The sequence below is a fragment of the Takifugu flavidus genome, chromosome 2 (assembly GCF_003711565.1).
Source record: "Takifugu flavidus isolate HTHZ2018 chromosome 2, ASM371156v2, whole genome shotgun sequence".
NCBI lineage: Eukaryota > Metazoa > Chordata > Actinopteri > Tetraodontiformes > Tetraodontidae > Takifugu > Takifugu flavidus.
The window spans coordinates 14,208,920-14,227,583 of NC_079521.1; the positions used below are offsets into that span (position 1 = coordinate 14,208,920).

Here is an 18,664-nt window from a genome sequence, read left to right on the forward strand (position 1 = left end):
TGAATGGAGTCATCCTGAATGGAATAAGTGCAATAATAAGGATGAAAGTCACGGAGCGCTCCTCTGACTCTGACCCTTCTTCTAGTTTCCAGCAACGTGGCAGCCAAATTGAGGCCACTTGGTGGCACAAATAGTGTTGATTCTAATTAAAACACCTCTCGTCCTTTCTATAAAAAAAAAAAATTCCAGTTATTTCTGTTTGACCTGCTTTGATTTTCCATTGATTGACTTTGGTGTACTAAACTTTTCTTAATGTCTTCTTTATGTCCGCTGGTTCCTCTGAACGCCCATCGGAGACCTCAGGGTCTTGTAACGCTCCCTCTAAATGATCTCGCCACCACACAGCTGCATAACATCTGTACGCGTGGTTCGCCCAGGGTATCGCCTTGCTAGTAGTCGTTAATATTCATTTTGTAAAAGAAAAACATGCTAGTGCTGTCGCAGAGTTTCAGAATTAGTTTTCCAAAGGACCTTGATCTCCTGATATGCCAGGGAAGTCAACACCCTGGCCAATTAACAGACAGACATTAACATGATAGTACCTACTCGGCCTTGGGGCTCCCTGTGGAAATGCCTCCAAACTGTAGCATGCCGGGTCGAGTCGCGCTGAGTAGGCAGTAGTGGAAAGGTTGCATAAGTGACATTCACAAAACAGGGCTAAACAAGAACGCAGAATTCAACAATTAAATTGTTCCACAACGCTGGTGAAATTCTGAAACGAGGAAATGTTAACAATCGAAGTGACTGTGAACAATAGGAAGAGCCTTTGGTCAGAAAGTGTTTCCATCATTTCCTTTCATTCTTTTTATCCCCAGCGAGGAGAAGGCAGTGGTCTATCGGGTGGATTAAAAAGGCTGGAAAAATAACTGTTACACAGTCGGTGTTCCAAAGTAGAAATCAAAATAATGCAGTCAGCAGGGCGAGAATTACCTGAGTCAGGCGCTGCGAAGGCGGCTTTTTCAGATTTTAATACCCTCAAGATGAAAGACGAAATGTAACTGATGATGTGGCTTTCAAAAACTGGGATGTGCTTTAAGTGTTTAATATATATTTGTATTCTAATCTTGAGGCCGTGAATTGACAGTGAGACCGTCGAAGCGACGAAACACGGTGCTTTTGTGCGGATGCTGACAAGGGTCAGGCCTGTGCGCTGAACGTCTCAAAATGGCTGAATTGTAGGAAAATAGGATGTTTGGCTTCCTTCAGGCTAATAATCCTGCTTTCTGTAGAATCTGCCCTGAATCCTTGTTTACTGTCAGTCTCTTTGGCTGTAATGATGATAAGCTCTGGTTAATCTAGCAGGCCTTGTTGTTGTGGCATGAGATGAAGGGGGGGATTTAGACAAGGCACTGCCGATGCCCCCTTGTGTGTGCTAATTAACTGGTACTGGTTTGTTCTCCTCAAACACACCAGACCACTCCAGCTAACACACAAAACCGTATGTTCTTTCGTAACTCTTGACATTCACTATTGGATATTTAGACTGCTGCAGCCTCTAATGAATTATCCCGGGATCAAAAGGTCGAGTCCTTAAAACAAACACAATTAGAAGTGTCGGTTGTCCCGACGCGGCCTCGCGTTACGTGAATTATCTTAATTACTCCTGCTTCCAGCTGGTCAGGGCACCGTGCTTGTGTCACTTTATATCCTGCCGTGCACCATCTCACCTTCAACCCATCAATCATGACAGTTAAAAGGCTTACTTAGCGTATACATTTCTTTACTCCTTGCAAAGGTGACAATTGGGGATTATTTATATGTGTGTGGCTGCCACAGCGGCGGAATTAATCTAATTCCTGCGTCACCACGTGTTGAGGGGGTGGGGAAATCACCCCAATCAAGTCACGCTGGACATGTTTCCTGACGTAGCTGCGTTAAAAGTGAGGTTTACGTATGCTGCAATAAAGCCTGTGTTTCCAGATTGCCTCCCTTTTTCTGATAACGTTTTTTTCGTGTGGTATCATTAATGCTTCTCGGAGAAGAATTTTTGAAATGTTGGCTTGTGATCAGAAAGCTGAATAAAACCAGTCAGTTTCTTTTTTGGAGTGTTTTAACAGAAAGTTTTGCTCAATGCCAAATTGAAGAGTTTGGAATTCAGGTGAAAAGGCGTTCTTTTGCTTCACTGTATTTAAAAGGACTCTTCTCTCTCCACACCTGTCTTACTCGCCTCTGAGATTCGCATGATTCTGTGAACGACCAAGTCTTAAAAACCTACGCTAATCCTGTAATTATGCCGCTGTCTTCCCTGGCATATGCCATCGCCTCACTTTTGTGGTTATCCTGTGGACTAAAGCAATTATTGTACTGCAATTGAAACATCAAGTAATTAATTCATTTTTCACGTCGCGCACACTTAATTTGATGCCACGCTTCAAGTGGGAGAAGAGTGTGTTTGTGTGTCAGCTGCACTGGAGGGTAAGAATAGCAGTTGTGATTTTATGCAGCTCTTGGCACATGGGACACCCACCCAAGGCCATGAAGTATATAACATGCGGAGTAATTCCATTTAGGCCTTGGCACGCTTTCTGTGACCCACTCGTGAGACTATCCGCCACTGCAGTGGCATCTCTCTCCTCCGTTCCATTCCCTCTACGTCTCCATCCCTTCTCCTCCTCTTCTCCTCTACCAGATTGCCACAGTTCCAGTCTTTTGGCTTCGGTCTATATTGCCATCTCCTTTCATCACTCCCATTCCTTCCTTGTGTAATTGTCTATACCCTTCTCTCTCTCTTCTCCCTGCATGGTCGTCATCTGCGACCGGCGTGCCAGGGAGTGCCGCAGCAGACTGCGGTGCCATGATCCAGAAACCCCACATTAACACTGGGATTTCACCCAGAGATTATTTAAGTGTGGCATGCCTGCCAGGCAGGGTTCTTCTCTGTAATCTCTACAGCACTGTGAATAGAGTAGGACTGGGGGAGAGGGGATTTGTAGGAGTTGAGGGCTGATTGGTTTCTAGAACGGTACAGTTTGGGCTTTTAGGCAATCTCAATATTTCAATTCCATATGGGCTTGGAATTAGGAGGTGGGTTGATAGCTGAGGATGTCACACAGAAAGTGAGGTTAAATCCCTGGCAGAGTGATCCTCTTCTTCCCAGTCAGCTATGTATCCTTCTGAGGTTTGCAGAGTAATTTAATTTGAGGTAATTGTGGCAAGGATCCATAATTAAAAGGATTAAAATGCATGCCATTTATAGATGTGCTGAAGGAAAATGGAACGACGAGGCTGCTTGTACCACCGCTGCTCGTGCCCCCTTCTTCTCTCAGCCCTTCCTTTGTCAGGGAATTCACATTTGCACCATTTAATCTGTCACTCAAGTCAAATGTGCAATAAAAAACAAACAAATGCTGACACACTTAGCAACAACCAGCCCACTGCCCAGGAAGACCAACCAGGCTTGATAATGCTATTGATTCTTCATTTTATCCATGAATCATAGGTTCGCCTAATTTTACTTGCATCTCAGAAACCCAGTGTGTGTGTGTGTGTGTGTGTGTTGTGTGTGTGTGTGTGTGTGTGTGTCCGTGTGTGTGTGTGTGTGGCTCTTGCAGCAGAGGTCTTTGACCCCATCAGTGAAGTCGGCGTCCCTGCTGACTTCTTGACATTGCGAGAGAAACAAAGATACTTATCAAACATCCACCGACTGAGGAGAGCGTTGAGGAGAATGCGCTCTGACATGTTGCCATTTACAATTTACCAGCTATCCCTCGATGTATCTGCAGCCGAGCGCTTGTTTGTTTTCTTGGATTTTTTTTTTTTATTTCCGGTGATTGTAGCTGAATATTAACTTTGCCGGTGGATGATGGATGGATGCATGTGGGCTACAAAACAAAACATAAAAAAAGACTTTTCTTTTATTTTCCCATTTAAAAATATTTCTAGTACTCATGTAATCACTGCACAAAGAGCATTAAAAGAGCAAAAATGCTAATGTTGTTATACCCATTCTATATATAACATATGGGCGGGGGTTTAGCTGCACTCCAAAGGCACCCTGACTGCAGCCACCCCACCTTTTTGTCCTAAGTTATTTTCTAATCTTGGTTACAGTTAATCTTTACTCATGAAAACCAAATTATTCTGTGATGGATGAAGCACGCTGCAGAAAACTACATGGGTTTGACTTAGGAATTTATTTCACTCCATACGTTTATGCTCCATGAGGAGCTGCACGATTCACCAAGGGTGGAGCGGTGACAGCCCCCCCGACATCGGTGGGAGTTTAAACGCCCTTGACAAGTGCGCGGTTTGCAAAGGAGCAAATTTAATTTCCATGGTTTGAAATTTCAAAGGTATCTGCTGCTGTAATTGCTTGACGCAGGAATCCATAAATCATTGTTCAGTAAGGTCATCTTGTAATTTCTTCCCTAATGCTGGCATTTATTTTCCCAGCATCCTCTTTTTCTTCTCATTTAATCTCGCCAGGTCATTTGAGAGATTAATTGCCACCATCTTCAAAAACAACAAATTAGTTTCATATGTTGCAATGCGGGAACTAAGAAATAACACAGAGCTCCCAACGCCCCCCCCAAAAAAATAAAATTAAAATAATGAAGCATTATTCCTTCCTGGAGGGTCAACACACCTGTTTGCTATGGTTGCACCAGTTTAATGAGGAGTCATGATACAAGTCCTTTAAATCAGCCACAACATGTTATGTTAAATACTGGTGATGGATGGTGTCTTTAGATTATAAGAGTTGCTTTTACCTATATTGATATTTTCATCACAAATCAGCTTTCATGTGTACTAAAATTCAGCTTCTGATGAATGAAGGATACACTCCAAACTCTTACATTTGGACTTTTAAATGTCCACGACCTTCACCTGTCTCTACCATGCTTAAATGCATCACAAAGAGCCTTCTAATACACATACTTGTGCTTTTGTATACTTGTGAAATATCATCCAAGTACCGTTGCACTTATAAGTACACAAACTTTCAAGCACGCACCACATTTCCTTGTGTGTACTCTGGACAAGGGTATGCCACAATGCATTCGACTTTGGTCGGTGACAGCAGCGGCAATCTCAGAAGGTTCGTCCTTCAAAGCACAGATACATGTGTGCGATGGCCATTGGCAGCTGCTTACAGAGTTTGGGATCTTTCTCAAGAGCACCTCTGTCTGCAACCAGGACTTGAATCAGAAACCTTCCAGACTGAGCTGCTGCCACCAGAACCAAGGCCCCAGTGAGGAAAACGTCTCCGTTCCCACCTCCTTTTGGAATGTGATTGGATCACCACAGACGAGCAAAGACAAGGTGAAAATGGCCCCTCAGATAGCTGCAACACCAGCCTCCCACGTTCCCTGAGAGGACTATTTTAGTTTCACAGTCCTGTCAAAATTAAGACGGATGTTGCCTTTAAGGTTATATAGAAAACAGCTTATTATAGTATTGATCAAGGTGACAAATGAATACTATCACGTATTATTGCCTACTTCCTGAGCACACATGAAATCCTGGGACTGTAAGAGACATTTTATCCCCATTAAAACGCTGCACAAATGAGACACTTAGTTACCTCTCTATGATGTGTTTTGAGTCACAATAATGCAGGAAGTCTAACGTATGAGGTGCATATCTTCTTCTCTTAAGCATACTCACTTATTTTCGCTACACATTCTGAAAATACCATACAAGCCTTGTCTGTTGTGTATTTCTGTTAACATTGTACATTCTCAAGCCGCCAGGCTCAGAGCTTGGTTGGTAAAGGTGTACTGATCATGTGTGGAGCCATATTGTAGCTCCAGCCCGTCTCACAGATGGAGATTGGAAGCGTATTCTGGGTGGCTCAGCCCTCCCGCGAGCATGTGATGGACACTTAATTACTTGGCTGACAGAAGTTATCTGCCACCTGCACCCAACAGGAGCCTCTGCCAGGTCCTGACCTCCACTTCCTGTCAGCGCACCCACCACCTCACAGAGCAAATTTATGCACGTGGTGCTTGTAGCGCTCAAACTGCAAAATTTGTGAGACAACGATCAGTTGCCGGCGCGTCAGTCAATTGAAACGTGTAATTTGACAACGAAGCGAATGTAGCGTAACATGACATGCGCTGACACGCGGTGATTAAGCCCCTTACGTGTTAAAGATATGTTACTGCATATAATCACAGCCAGATATGCGAGTGTTTGCTTTAAAAGCCTTCCATCTGCAAATAAACGGATTAAGAACTTAAAAGACGAAGCACACATGAGAGAAATCGGAGGGAAAACACATAACAAGATTAACGGTCTCTCGCCGCCAAATGAGGAGGAGGTATTGAACCAGTGAAGAGTCATAGACACAGATAAAGCACAGGCTAAGAGAATAATTGCATTAAAGAAGGAACATCAAACCCTCGGCAGGTGATTCTCAGCGTATAGACCGTGCAGAGCGTTAGCACAGGCAGCCAGAGGGGACTTATCCTCCGTGATGGGGTCCCTCCTCCGATCATCCTTAGATCATGTTAATACAGTGCAACTTCTGACATATTAACTCTACTAAATTTCCTTTTAGCACCATAACACCACCGCCATCGAGGCAATGCTGAAGCGTAAGTGCTAACTTTCACCATCTCTCCTAATTAAATGCCAGCCAACTTGCGAACTTTAGCACATTTGCGAAGGAAGCGGTCGACGCGGCTGTGAATTTTTGCGGCACTAAAAGTTCCGTGCTGTTTTAAAGTGAATCCAACCACTGATGACAGACACACAATTAGCCTCCGGATTAATCTGCGATACATGAAACACGGAGGGGGAAAAAAAAAAAAAAAAAACATCTCGCATTTTTGAAAATTGTACCATCTGCGAATCGATGCACTCTGGGCTGAATATTTCAAATGCAAACCTTGCGTCAATTTAATTCAGTTCACCTTTAATAGACAGCCTTGCGCTATCCTTTCCCTCAGGTAATTATGAATAAATGTATATGTAGGTAGGTCGTGCTCTGAAATTACAATTATTAACAAAGAGGAGATACAGAGCACCTCTATATTGCAATTACAGACCTCTCGGGGGATTAGCAAGGTTCTGTTTTATTAGCAGATTCCTCCGGGCAGCAGGTAATGATCAACAGAGAAATGCCTGCACGTGTCCTTCTGTCACTGCTACACTACTAATCTCCGGTACCGTAGTCGCTCTTACTGTACGTGTCATGTTCCCCTCCTCTTTGAGAGGGTTTTGTAGGGTTTAGCGGAGGTGTACGTGCCACAAAATGTGCCAAATAATTTCACGAGGAGCTAACAGCATAAGCGCCACACTGGTGTTTCTCTCTGCTCCATTTACCTGCTCTTGATGTTCTTTCAGACGCCGCGTGCTCCTCTTTGTTGGCCTGCTTTGAGTCGACTGAAAGCGTGCATGCGGTGATTTTGAATGTCCATAATGTAGCATCAAATATAACGAAGTCCAAAGCCATACGGATGTTTTGTGTGCTTTGTATGCATTTGCCACGACAGTGTGGATTAATTCGTAGCTGAATGGTTATGACTTAACAAAAAAAACAAAGTATTTGCATGTTTCTTGAAGCTACCGTGAAGGTGTAGAGGGAGAGGTTGTTTCACTGTGCTTTGATTGGCCACTATATGTAGAGAAAAAGCTGAATCAGTTCCCACATCTGTGTATCAGAGCAGGATCTTTGACCATAAAGGTGTTAGATATGCTGCTGAGACAAGAGGGCATGTGGGATCATGGGAATTCATTTCCTAGGTCGCTGATTCTATTTTAGAGGAAACAGCGGTTTCCATGTGTTCCCTCCAAACCTGTGCTTTTATTTTGTGGACCCATAGACTTTGTTTGAGTTGCAGAACATGGCACTCATGTTTTTTGCTGTTTAGCGGGTGTTCAATTATCATGTTTGAAGTGGGTGTCATCTTTTCTGACAGGTAAACTGAATGGGTGGATGGTTGGGTGGACAGACACCTTTCAAAAAATGATCTGAATCTGAAACTGAGCCCCCAAGATTCACAGGCAAATGATGTTTTGAATACTAAAACATTCCTGCGCACAGAGGAAGGTACAGGCTGAGATCAGGAAAGAAAAACAGGAAAAAAGGTACATATTTTAGATTCTGCTGCATACAAATGAGCAGAAGAGTCCACAGTTGCCAGAATTAGCTTTCCAATGTGAATCCACGAGCTTTATTTTTGTCACCAGTTAGCTGTTGTCATCATTTGTGTTATTTCCTTTAATCCTTTAATTGTTTCATCCAGAGATGATGTCATTCCTGCCACCACTGTAAGAGCGCGAGTGTGAACGGGTGCACACAAAACCTAAAGAAAGTAATTTGCTTATTGAATAATAAGTTAATAATAAAGTTAATTTGGGGTGTTTGTTTGTCAGCTTTTCATGTTTCAAATGTCAAACCGGACCTCTGTTAAAACCTTTTAGCTCTCAGTGAGTCTCATTCTTCATTATCTTTTACGTTTCCTATTTAAGATGATTTCTCCTGTTATTTTTACACGTAACATCAAAATGAAAATAAAGACAGATGATTGTGCACGGGCATGTCACCTCCATCAGGGAGCGATATGTCGTGCAGCTGTTGACTTTAGGATCAACATAACTTGTTAGTGCCATTACTTGGACAAACCTTCTTCTTTGCCAGTCAATATCTTGATCAATAGTTCTCCATCAGCCCCTGTACCCCCCCCCCACCCCCAGAGAAAACCCCGGAGAACTCAGAGGTGGCTGCTATATGCTGTTCCTTCATTACTGGGCCATTTTGTCATCAACAGAGGTAGCGATTGTCTGACGGAGAAGAACGGCCGTTCCTCAGGAACAGCATACGGTAGCGGCGTTGATCTGAAAGGCGCCGTCCTCCTGGGAACATCTCAGGTCGGCCCGATTCAAAGCTGAGCCGCGAGTGTCACCGTGTACAACAGGAAGATCAGACGTTGTTGTCTTCTGATGATGCATCTGCGATGTTCTGTTCCCCCTCTACAGAAAGCCCGAACTCTTCCCCGCAGGCATTGGCCTGGCCAGAACCGCTTTTCCAGCGCAGCCCTCAAAGCTTGAAAGACCAGATTGTAATGGTGGAAATGAAAGTACCAGAGAAAAAAAACACTTTTTTATTTGTCTTTGTGGGCACCTGTCACTGTTGCATGTCAGTTATGCAGAAAGGCCACAAAACAGCCACAGATTCACACTAGCTCTAAATTACTTTATTAGAAATATATTTATATACATATACTGACCCCTGAAAGTCTGTTTAATTTTTCATATGACGTTCCTCAAATTGAACAACTTTGATCCAATATTCCTCTTATAGTAGATGTGAAGTCAACCCCAAGAGCAGAGCTGCAGATCTTTAAGGGGAAATACTGAGTGAAGAAAGAACTGGAACTGAAAGTAGGAAAAATAGTGAAAAATATGCTTCACATTGCAGCTCCTGGCTTGAATAAAGCAAAATACTCATCAGAAGAGCTCCTTAATGGGATGTGTTGGTTTTGGAGTCTTTGGAATAATAAAAATATTCATTTATTTGTGTCTCTTGTGAGCCACTTATTCAAGGATTTTCTCACTGCAAACCTGTATAATAGAATCACGTATTTTATTGTTGGACAAATAATACAAGGCTCAGAAATTGGAATCACATTTTGATGAATTCCAAAGAAAAGAAAAGACAGGAAAAGAAAGGAATTCATTATTCCGCGTCTGGGCTTCAAGCAGAATCACTTGAAATTGATTAAAAAAAATTTAAAAAAAGTTTGTGGGTCCAAAAGCAGGTGACCCGGATCTGGAATTTGAATTACAAATTGAACTCAAAATAGTTTTAGGTGAGATCGAAGCCAATAATACTCTTCAGTCATGGTGGAAAAATAAGAAGAAGATGTCGTGTTGTTGACAGACTTCCTGTTGCGTTTGCTGGCGCTTTCTGCCTCCCTGTCGGCTTTCTTCTCTTTTGTCATCCAATCGTTCCTCTTTATCCGCCTCTCCAACCACCACTCTCACCCTTTTTCTATTGCAACACCCCCAACACACACACACACACTTACTCTTCATTGTTTCTTATGAAAACTCACAGCCTGGCCTCAAAGGGAGCGCTAGAATGGATCCATCAGCCAGACTCGTATCCTCTGGAGAATGGATCCAGCGTGCTGCTCCGTTCTGTTCGCTATCATAGTCGTCCTACCCAGAAAGGCCTTTGGTGTACATCACAGCACCCGCTTGCTAAATTTGCTGCAATGCTGTATAAGGTTAGGATTGTATAGAAGTTAGATACCAACCACTGTACCGTTCATGCCCCCAATCCAAGGCATTTATCAGGTACTTCCTCGTGGGCGGGGCTGGTTGTTTGTCTTATGAAGGGTTACTGGCTGTCATATGTTACTGCTGTGTGGATCGGCAGAAAGGAAAATGCAGAGCAATCAGAATGAATCTGTCAGGCGTATCTTGAGGTGTTCTGGGCTGGAAACAGCCAAGTGACAGTTTGAGTTGCCGCGCTGGACAAAAGGAAAGCTTCATTCATCCCCAGAATAACAACATCTGTGCCGGCTGCACATCAGGGATAAGTAAACAAGGCTAATGGTCTCTAAATCCCCTGCACTCGCTCTCGCTCATACCTTCGCCGCCCGATTCCCCTTGACATCGCGACGGCTGTAGGTTGTTGGCGTCGGCCTGACACATCAGCACTGATAGTGCGCATCCAATTAATTAGCCAAACGTTATCTCGTTAGAAATTGCCGGCAGACTAAAGCAAGCACACTCCTCTGTAGTTGCAAAACAACCCCAGGACTGAAAGCGAGGGTGGTTTTCTCCCTCCGTAACCTTGGTGACCTGCTGCTGCTGAGTAGGAGGACAGAAAGAGAGCCATGCGTGAACAAGGCCCTGGCGGCCTGTCCGTTGTTGAGCGGCCGTTGCTCATGGCTCAGATGACTGCGGGGGCTCCTGTGGAATTAAATAGATCGGCCCCCAGCCCATCGTAACGACTCTATCAGGAGGCAATCTGATGGTTTCTGCCTGCAACATTTGCTCAGAGCTTTAAACAAGAGTCAGCTGACATGACTGGAGATCTCTGGGATGGATGGATGGAGGGAGGGAGGGAGGGAGGGAGGGGTGGATGGAGGAGAGAGAGGGAGGGAGGGGTGGGGAGGGAGGGAGGAGGGGGAGGGAGGGATGGATGATGGATGGACGGACGGACATATTAACCCTGGGATATTCCGTGCACAGTCGCAGCTCTCTGCCGGGGGCCTGGGGTGCGTTTGTGTAGCATTAGCACAATAAGGAGCCAACAGCCGACCAGGCAGTTTCTGATCCGCGGTTGTGGTATGGTGTCGTGCCAGCGCTTATTGTCTGTCCGCAGCTCTTCAAGGTTTCAGCGGGACCAGCGCCACGTCCGTCCACACCCTCTGGGCTTTTCCAAGTCCCACAGCTTTTGCAGCGGTGACAGAATCCCGATTATGTTATTTGGATGTGCGGCTGGGAGGCGGAGTGACAGGAGCGCACAATCACAATCCAAACTCCGCCGGTGCTGACATAATGTTTAGTCATCAACCTACTTATAATGATGACACAGGAAATGAGGACTGAGTGGGAAGTTTAAACCAGACCAGGCACGCAAAGACACAGAGGGAGAAGGTTTTCTCTAATTAAATGACCAAAATCAGGAGGTGTTGGTGTGTCCGAGTGTTCTGGTCGGAGATAACAACAAAACAAGGATAGAGGTGGATAACAGAGGACAGAGACATTAGGTGGGATTTGTTGGGGATAATGCTGAGATTTTGCTTAACAAGCTGCTGGTGTGTTAAATTGTTCCTTTGTCGTGTCAGAAAGACAGTTTCAGTGACGTGTTGGTTAATGAGGGACGGTGCTGCCTCCTCCCAAGTCCTTTCAGCTGAACGGACCCCCATAATCCAGCACCCTTTACTTCAGCTACGAAGACACCTTCAGCCAGTAAGAAGAGACTGAGGCACAATCTAATCTTTCTGTGTCTGTGTGTTCATGTTTGGTGAATTTTTCTTTTGAGCAATTTTAGCCACTGTCGCAGAAAAAAACTATTATTTTGATGCTGTTCTGCTTCAGCATGAAAAGAAGAGAAAGGTCTGCAGCAATGGTGCCTGGGTGACAAAGTGAAAAATCTTCTTTGCTTCTTCTCCCTGTTAACAATACCCCAAAGACAGATTCAACAAACAGACACACTTTTGAATAAGCAAGCGCAACAGTTTGTGTTTTGTTTTTTTCTTATATGAACGTCCTCTTCATTTTCCTCTTCACGCAGTGACATGGAATTCTTTTTGTGTAACTAGTTTCATGTGTGACGTGCTGCACGTGTCACGTTACAAATGCGTTGTTATCATCCCATTTGGTTTTTTTTACTGGTGTTGACGCCTTGAAGTCGATGCTAAGAGACCGACATCAACAATGCACGTCAGGTAGCTGCAGCAGGAACGTACAAACAGTGATGACAGTGTTCTTATGAGAAAAAGAAAACATTTCAAACCTCAATATCTTACAAATGTTTTCCTCTTGTCAATAGTTACACCTGTTGAAGAACGAATACAAAATAAAACTAACTTGTGCCCCTCGTGTTTTTTTTTTTTTTGGTATTTTGATATACCGTATTTTCACGACCATAAGGCGCACTGTAATAAAAGGCGCAGTGTCAGTTATGGGTGCTATTTCTGTATTTAAAACATACATAAGGCGCACCGTATTATAAGGCGCATGCTGAAACATACAGTAAAAAATGACAACGGAAGTAAAACAGTGAGTTTCGACACATTTATTGAACAAAATATTCATTATTCTGCCACAAAACCTTCAAAGTTTTCATCTTTTGTATCTGAATTAAACAGCTGCACTATTTCAATGTCCAACATCCCGAATTCCTCTTCTTCATCATCTGAATCAGACTCACCGACTGGTTCTGCTTCAGCATTAATGCCGGCTTTTGTGAAAGCTCTTCCAATACATGAAGACGGTATCATAGCCCATGCGTCTACAATCCACCCAAATATGGTGGCATAACTTGCCCGCCGCTGCCTCATAGATGTGGCTGGGCGCCGTTATCTTATCGCGGCAGTCGGTGCGGAAGATGGCCGCCCTCTCCTGGTAATCGGCGGGCAGCTGTTGCGCAACAGTTGTCCTCGCGCGTATTGTTCGCTGTTCCACAACCAACTGTTCCACTCGGTCTTCCAGCTCGGGCCATCTTGCTTTGTTCCTGCTTCGTCTTCCTCACTTTCGTTCACTTTCTTGTTTTCTTCACTTTCTGACCATGGACTCATTTCCATTAAAATGTCTTGCAGCTGCTCGATTGCCATTTTCAGCCACATATTTCATGGCCTGTCGTTTAAAGTAAACCTCATACGCGTGTCGCTTGACCGGCACCATTTTAGGGGATCCTTATGCGTAGGTGTGTCACTAATCGATGGGCGGAGCATTTACCGTAGTGCCCCTACCAAAGGCACACAGCAGATTTTGGAACTCAGTCCACACACAAGGCGCTCCATATTATAAGGCGCACCGCCGGTTTTTGAGAAAATCTCAGTGTTTTAGGTGCACCTTATAGTCGTGAAAATACAGTATTATAATTGTGGTGAAACCATGCACAGTGCAACTTTTAATGTAAATACCCTTAATGATATAATAATAATATAATAGCAATGAGAAGAAAAACCCCTTAAGATAAACAAAGGAACTGGAGTATTTGCATTTGCGAATACACTAAGGGCATTTTAATTTCCATATGTGAAAAGAAGAAATCAATTTCTGTCCTCAACAGTGACCTTTTCTAAAACCCTTTAAACCCACACCAGCAAAGAAAATGTATTTGTTTTTTTTCACCATTTTTTACAATGTATACAAGTGTTTCCATTCCACAGATGTGTTGTTGCAGATGTTTACAAAGAGATATCAGCAAAATAGAAAACTAGCTTTATAAATGATGGATTAGCGTGTTTATCTGCTGATGGAGCCATGCTCTCGCACCAAGATTGAAAAGATTAATCCAGACAATCAACAACGTCCTGGTGACGATATACCATAAAAAAAGCACATTTATGTACGTTTTATTTAACCATGGAGGGCAGGATGGATGTCACTTCTTAAAGAAAAACAACAACTCACCTTGCAAGATGTTTTAAACCAAGCCCCCAAATCACCTTTCTTATCTCTCTCCCTTGGAAAAATCCTACAACAAGCCTCCCGCTTTACATCATGTACCATATCTATAGTTCATTTTTCAGCAGGTTCCTTCAATCAGTGTTTGACTCTCCATGAGTAGCGAGCTAGGGAGAGACGAGAATAAGAAAATGCCTGATTTAAATTATCCTCTGCTGCCCACTCAGGCCACTGATTGCATACCAATCTGCATGTAAATGAACATATTTATTACAACGGGGGAATAGCAATGTAAAAAGTGCCCTTGATTACTGCCTGGCTCTACCTCTGTTACAGAAAGTCAAGATAGACATCACAGTCACCTAATTCTCCTGCAATCAATACAATACACGCCATCAATCCTGGCGGCTGCATACAGCAGGGAAGTCAACCGCTTTCTTTGTTTATGTTATCTTTCAAGCACCTCGTGATCAAAACGCTGAGAGAACACCGCTGACTCCGACAATAACTCATACGCTGTCATTATAACCATCTCCCGGCATCACACAAAGAAGCTAAATGTCACATAATTGGCAGGGGTGTAAAAAGTTTCCCTTCTCAGCTTGGAACAAAGGGGCCGTCCAGTCTCTTGCTCCCATCTCTCTTCTTTAACTCTTCCCCAGATCTTCATCTCAGTGTCTCCCGGGTGCCCTGCATTATTGCGCTGCATGGTTCTTCATGAAACTTATGATAATGCGTCTTGGTTAGCCTCCTCACATTCCAATTACGGGTGTCTGTTACTGTGATGGACTCCGCATCCTTGCAGGAGGGCGACGGACCCTCAACCAGACGAGCCTCAGCTTTCTTCACATCATATGTGAGCGTTTGTGTTCAAAGAAGCCAACATTCAGACAGGAGGGCTTACTGGAATACGCTCACACAGGCTTGAAGCCGCACTCCACATCTGTTCGTATTGAAATATGTAGAAACTGTCAGCAGTGGATAAAAGAAAAATCTGCATTTGGTCAAAACAACCTGTGTTTAAAACCAGTTCATGTTGCGATTTGGCCCAAGTAGCAGTGTCGTTTAGGACAAAAGTCATTGATGACAGCCCTGACGACCTTTCTTTCCATTGGAGCATCCTCACCATTTTATTTGAGCCTTTTAGAGCTCTATAGGGCAGCAGCAGGATTTTGAATGCAGGATTAGCCCTGGCAGACAGGGAGCCAGTGGAAATACCTCAGAACTGGTTTCCTTCCTTGGTGTTTGCTTATTTATTGAAAATGCACTGAAATTAGGCTTTTTTTGTTTTACATAAAGTTCATATTCAAGACTTTTTCAATTCTGGGTTAATGTAGGATTTTTTTTTAAATTTGATTTTCTGAGGTTTTAGGTTCTTCTGTAATAAGTTTCGGCTTAAGTTGTTTTAAAAATGTTCAAAGTTCTAAATGATTGAGTCTGCATTTGATATCTGTCTTTCAGAACAGAAATTACCATTTAATTAGATTATTGTGCTAAGGGACAGATTAAGAAAAATAGTTGTGATTCTCTCATTAAGACAAAAACACATGGGTTTTATTCTCTTTGAGGTTCGTCACAGAAACAGATTTTTTTTGTACCTTTAAAAAGAAAAAAGTAAAATGAACAGAAAATAATTCTTGAAGAACTAAAATTGAACAAAGAATGTCAGGCATCGATTTTTAAAATGTGTTTTTTAAGGATTTGGGTTTCGATACAGTTTTCAAAAGTATTTCACCTTCAGCTTCACGGTTAGAAAAATGAAACTAACATCTGGGCGGTGAGTCCTTTGCTGTTTTTATGTAGAAACAAGTTTAAGATCGAATGATTCAGTCATGAAGAAATACGCTTATTGTAATGTATTGTAGGTAGTTGCTGCTTCAGCTGTGCATTGGTTCTGTTCTCATGGTCATGTTGCCATGTCGATGGTACAAATGTCTACAGAGAAGCGCCACGCCTGAAGAGAACTCATTCATCATTTCCGACACTCCTCTGTCCACAGCCCCACCAACGTGCTCTCAAGCTCCTGAAAACGCAGCTCATCTATTTTTTATAGCGTTGGTCGATGGGGGCTATCCGGGATGCTTTGACTCACGAGTCCTCCACATCAACTCTGGGAAATATCGGTGGGACTGCCGGGTGTGAAACAGGCGGCCGTTGAAAGGCTGATGTCATCAGGGGCAGCTGTGCTGATATTTAGCCATTCATGACATGTTGATTAACTACAAGTTGGGAATTCAGTGACCTTAGGTTTCCATCAAGGAAAAACAAAGGTTTCTTTCGAGATTTGCCAACCAAAACTTTTTTTCTGTTTCTTCTTCTGCTTCTCCAGATGGCCCCCTTGGACCTCGTGGCCTAGTGGAGGCAACGGAGATGTGCACACAGGAATGCCTCATCCTCGGACACTCGGACAACTGCTGGATGCCGCCCACGTTAGGATCATACCAGCAGCCCAAGTCCCCTGTGTCCAGCTTTGGCTCTCAGCGGGAGTGGGGTCCCAAGGACAAACTTGTCAATGGACACACTCTGACCAGAACCTGGAAAAACGAAAGCAGCAGAATGGAGCATTTTGGTGACAGGAAGCAGTTTGGAAGCGGGGAGGGACACTTCACCAGTAGCAGCATGGCTGACATTCCCCTGGTGAGCCTCAAGTCTTGCCAGCCGTCCTCCTGCCCTGACAGCCCAAAGGACCAGCAGCTATAAGACGGACTTTGTTTCTTTGCTGCGAGACGTCTTTACGCTGCACTGGGGTCAGCTGTGAACAGACCTCTTATCCATTCTTGTTCTTTCCTTTCCCTTCAGGTGATGCTTCTGCAGTCCTTTAGCCACATGGAACATGTAGGCCACAAAACTTTAACGCTTTTGCTGTGTTTGCTGTACTTTGATTTTACTATTCGCTCTTGAGAGAACCTCCTTTTTTTTCTCAACCTCCACAATTTTCTTCAACTTAACATTTTCAGTCCACCTCACAAGTGTCAGGTGAAGGAAGGACATGAAAACAAACTGAAAAAACAACACTATCATGACCGTACACTTATATACAGTACAATTATTTGTGGTGTGGTTGTTATCAAGTTGTTCGGGACTATAGTGATCAACACAATCAAAGCAAACGGAATGACGTTCCAGAGAGTGTTGATCAAACGGCAACGCTAGTAGACACTTGTTTATCCAATCATTGTCTCTGTGTTTGTAAATACAAAGTGTTTAACCACTGTCACGTACCCGTAATAACCACCATGACATAGGCGAGTCGATGGGCGTTAGCGTCATAAAAGAGTTGGGGAATTCTTTCAACAGTGAGCTAATTGTTCGTGCAACTACAACACAAATATCCAAGAAAAAAAAGATCCCATGTTATACTCGGTGTGGCCCATAGTTCTTCATACTTTTTCTTAAAATATCACAGAATTACAGTCAAACTTTTCTTTTTTTCAAAAAGAAAAAAAAAGTTCAGAAAAAATAATTTTGTATGAAGGATGTCAGTACTCAAGATGTGCATTATAAAAACAACAAAATTGCTTTGAAAGTACTCAACTATAAAAAAAAAAGAATATTGATTTTAAAGGTGTTCAGTACGATAAATAGCAATATATTTGTAAATGGCTAAATGTTTTATCTAATGTTGATCTAAATATTGTATAGATTTTAATCAAATTGTGATTTGGGTGCAATCTCTCAGTAGTACCTGCAATTTATTGACATATGTATCTGTATTATTTTCAAAAAACACAACAACTCGATTTTTAGGATAACACTTTAATCACTGTGCCTTCATTCTGTTTTTTCAAACACTGAGTTGTACTTCTTCAACGGACAAGAACGCGTTAACTTCAGACAGCAATCCTACGCCTTATACATTGAACCTGTGCTGAAATTTCGAGAACACAATCACCCGATTCGACTTTGGAACGTTGTTACTGCAGAACCACAAAGGCATGTGCAGACAATGGAGCAAACATGAAAGATCGTGTGTCGTTCCGCCGTCTGAAAACCTTCATTTTCCACAGCATGGGAGGCAAATTACACAACGGAATAGCATGCTAAAAAAGAAAATATATCTATATATATTAGCTTACGTTTTCGTGTCATTTTATTTCTTCCGAATAGAGATGATTTGTGCATAAAGGAGACTTTCAGTTTGTAAAGCACTTTCATATTTATGTCACGATATAAAGAAGTTAAATGGGATGGAGTGATTTGCTTATCGCAGTATGTTCGTTAGTTGTGAGGGTGTTTAACATCACAGATACTGAAACAGTTAATCCTTGTTACTACTTTACAGGTATACAGCTACTGCAATAAATGTTTTGATTCCGTGTATGCTTACATTGTGTACAAGATGGTTGCCTGTGTCTGCTCATGTTGTTGTCAACTATTCCAATGAGGATCCATTAATTAGGTGCAATTTAGCTTTGCTTTCCGGTAAAACAGCCAGATGGCCAGCAAATTCCACCCTTTTTCCTGCCGACGACAGCTTTATCCAGCAATTTTTGTTATTATTTTGATGATAAGGACCTCTGAAAGAAGACTCAAACTAACCATCTTTTAGATATTTTAAAAATGTTGAACAATCCCCATCATGCCAGGTTACTTCACAAATCTTTACAAAAAAAGCTTTTAGCAT

At 42.9% G+C, this 18,664-nt stretch overlaps 1 protein-coding gene across 4 annotated transcripts in view; it reads left to right on the forward strand.

Moving 5' to 3' along the window:
• The window catches only part of LOC130515829 (protocadherin-9), a 133,405-nt gene extending 115,039 nt beyond the window's left edge, over nt 1-18,366 (forward strand). For 3 of the 4 annotated variants that reach the window (XM_057016361.1, XM_057016351.1, XM_057016370.1), the window contains one exon: nt 16,370-18,366. In XM_057016361.1, coding sequence (XP_056872341.1) covers nt 16,370-16,740 — 371 coding nt within the window. In that variant the 3' untranslated portion in view covers nt 16,741-18,366. The remainder of the gene's footprint in view (nt 1-16,369) is intronic. The other variant, XM_057016377.1, reaches the window with a different exon arrangement.
• The last annotated feature ends 298 nt before the right edge of the window (nt 18,367-18,664 follow it).